At 36.1% G+C, this 1809-nt stretch overlaps 1 protein-coding gene across 1 annotated transcript in view; it reads right to left on the bottom strand.

Moving 5' to 3' along the window:
- Positions 1 to 1809, bottom strand: part of LOC117939053 (myelin regulatory factor-like protein) — a 21758-nt gene that overhangs the window by 4178 nt on the left and 15771 nt on the right. The window contains exons 19-21 of the mRNA XM_034864096.1: positions 809 to 893; positions 557 to 631; positions 46 to 157 (exon numbers count right to left, since the gene is read on the bottom strand). Of these exons, the coding sequence (XP_034719987.1) occupies positions 46 to 157; positions 557 to 631; positions 809 to 893 (272 nt within the window). The remainder of the gene's footprint in view (positions 1 to 45; positions 158 to 556; positions 632 to 808; positions 894 to 1809) is intronic.

The raw sequence follows: 1809 nt of genomic DNA, 5'->3' as shown, positions 1-1809 counted from the left end.
TTACCTGGGTGTTGGACGGGTATATGCTCCAGGTGACATGTTTACCTGGGTGTTGGACGGGTATTTGCTCCATGTTACGGGGTCCAGATCCAGCAGAGAGGAGCAGGCCTCCGACTCATCAAAGCTGCACAGGTGGACCACCAGCAGCTCCGTGGAACTGGACAGGAATCATACAAATATACATACAAATATATATAAATACATACAAATATGATACAAATATTCATACAAATATACATAAATACATACAAATATGATACAAATATACAAACAAATATTTCTACATTCAACATTATTTACTGCCATGTCTAGTTTTAATATTAATAATAATAAATAAAATAAGTATAAACACAGTATAGATATACACACTGTATGTATATATATATATATATATATATATATATATATATATATATATATAAGTACGTACTTCATGAGCAGGGTTTTGTGTGTGTGTGTGTGTGTGTGTACTTACTTCATGAGCAGGGTTTTGTGTGTGTGTGTGTGTGTGTGTGTGTGTGTGTGTGTGTGTGTGTGTGTGTGTGTGTGTACTTACTTCATGAGCAGGGTGACTCTCATGTTGACGGGGACGAACTGGCTGATGGGAACTCTGTAGATGTAGTTCCCGTGCCTGAGGGAAAGTTTCAAGTACATGAGTGTGTAGTGTGCTCTAACTCGCATATATATATTCTTTATTTTAATATTTTACATGTTCAATTAAACTACCACTACACACATTGTAATTTACACGCTGTAGCATACATATAATGACGTAATCATGGTGTGCTTCCTGTTTTTCTTCACTCACCCACACCCGTCTCTCAGGCAGTATTTGCTGTCGATCGCCTGCTGGTTTTCTTTGATTATTATCGAGTGGAGCGTGGTGTTCGTCCCTGATGACGGAGAAGTATAAAGACATGTCACATTGGGTGCATAATTGATTTTTTATAAGTAAAATCCAACTTTATTCCCCATCTGTCAGCAGAGGTGGGTAGTAACGAGGTACATGTACTCTGTTACATTTACTCCGTTACATTTACTCCGTTACATGTACTCCGTTACATTTACTCCATTACATGTACTCTGTTACATTTACTCTGTTACATGTACTCTGTTACATTTACTCCTTTACATGTACTCTGTTACATTTACTCCATTACATGTACTCTGTTACCTTTACTCTGTTACATGTACTCTGTTACATTTACTCCTTTACATGTACTCTGTTACATTTACTCCGTTACATGTACTATGTTACATTTACTCTGTTACATTTACTCCATTACATGTACTCTGTTACATGTACTCCGTTACATTTACTCTGTTACATTTACTCCATTACATTTACTTCATTACATGTACTCCGTTACATGTACTCCGTTACATGTACTCTGTTACATTAACTCGAGTAAGAAAGAAAATAGAGAAAGTAGGGGAGAGGAGGATATTAACTAATCATGGACAACACTTCTTCCCCTCCCCCCCCCCCTTACATGACACTGGGGGGTCCCTGACCTCTTACTTTTTACAATATTATTTATGCTCCCAGGTAAATATAATTTGTATTATGGTTACCTACTTTTGCTATTTTATTTTAATTACTTATTCAATTTAACTTTAACGTCACTTACTTACACTGCAATATTGTTTTTTTGTACTCTGGCAACCGCACTTAGCAAGACTTTTACATTACCTTTACAGTACCTTTATAATACCTTTACACTACCTTTATAATACCTTTACCCTACCTTTATAATACCTTTACACTACCTTTACACTACCTTTACACTACCTTTATAATACCTTTAC

Source organism: Etheostoma cragini, chromosome 23, assembly GCF_013103735.1.
Source record: "Etheostoma cragini isolate CJK2018 chromosome 23, CSU_Ecrag_1.0, whole genome shotgun sequence".
Taxonomy (NCBI): Eukaryota; Metazoa; Chordata; class Actinopteri; order Perciformes; family Percidae; genus Etheostoma; species Etheostoma cragini.
The sequence above is the reverse complement of the archived record's forward strand: the minus strand, read 5'-3'. Positions and strand labels throughout refer to the sequence as shown.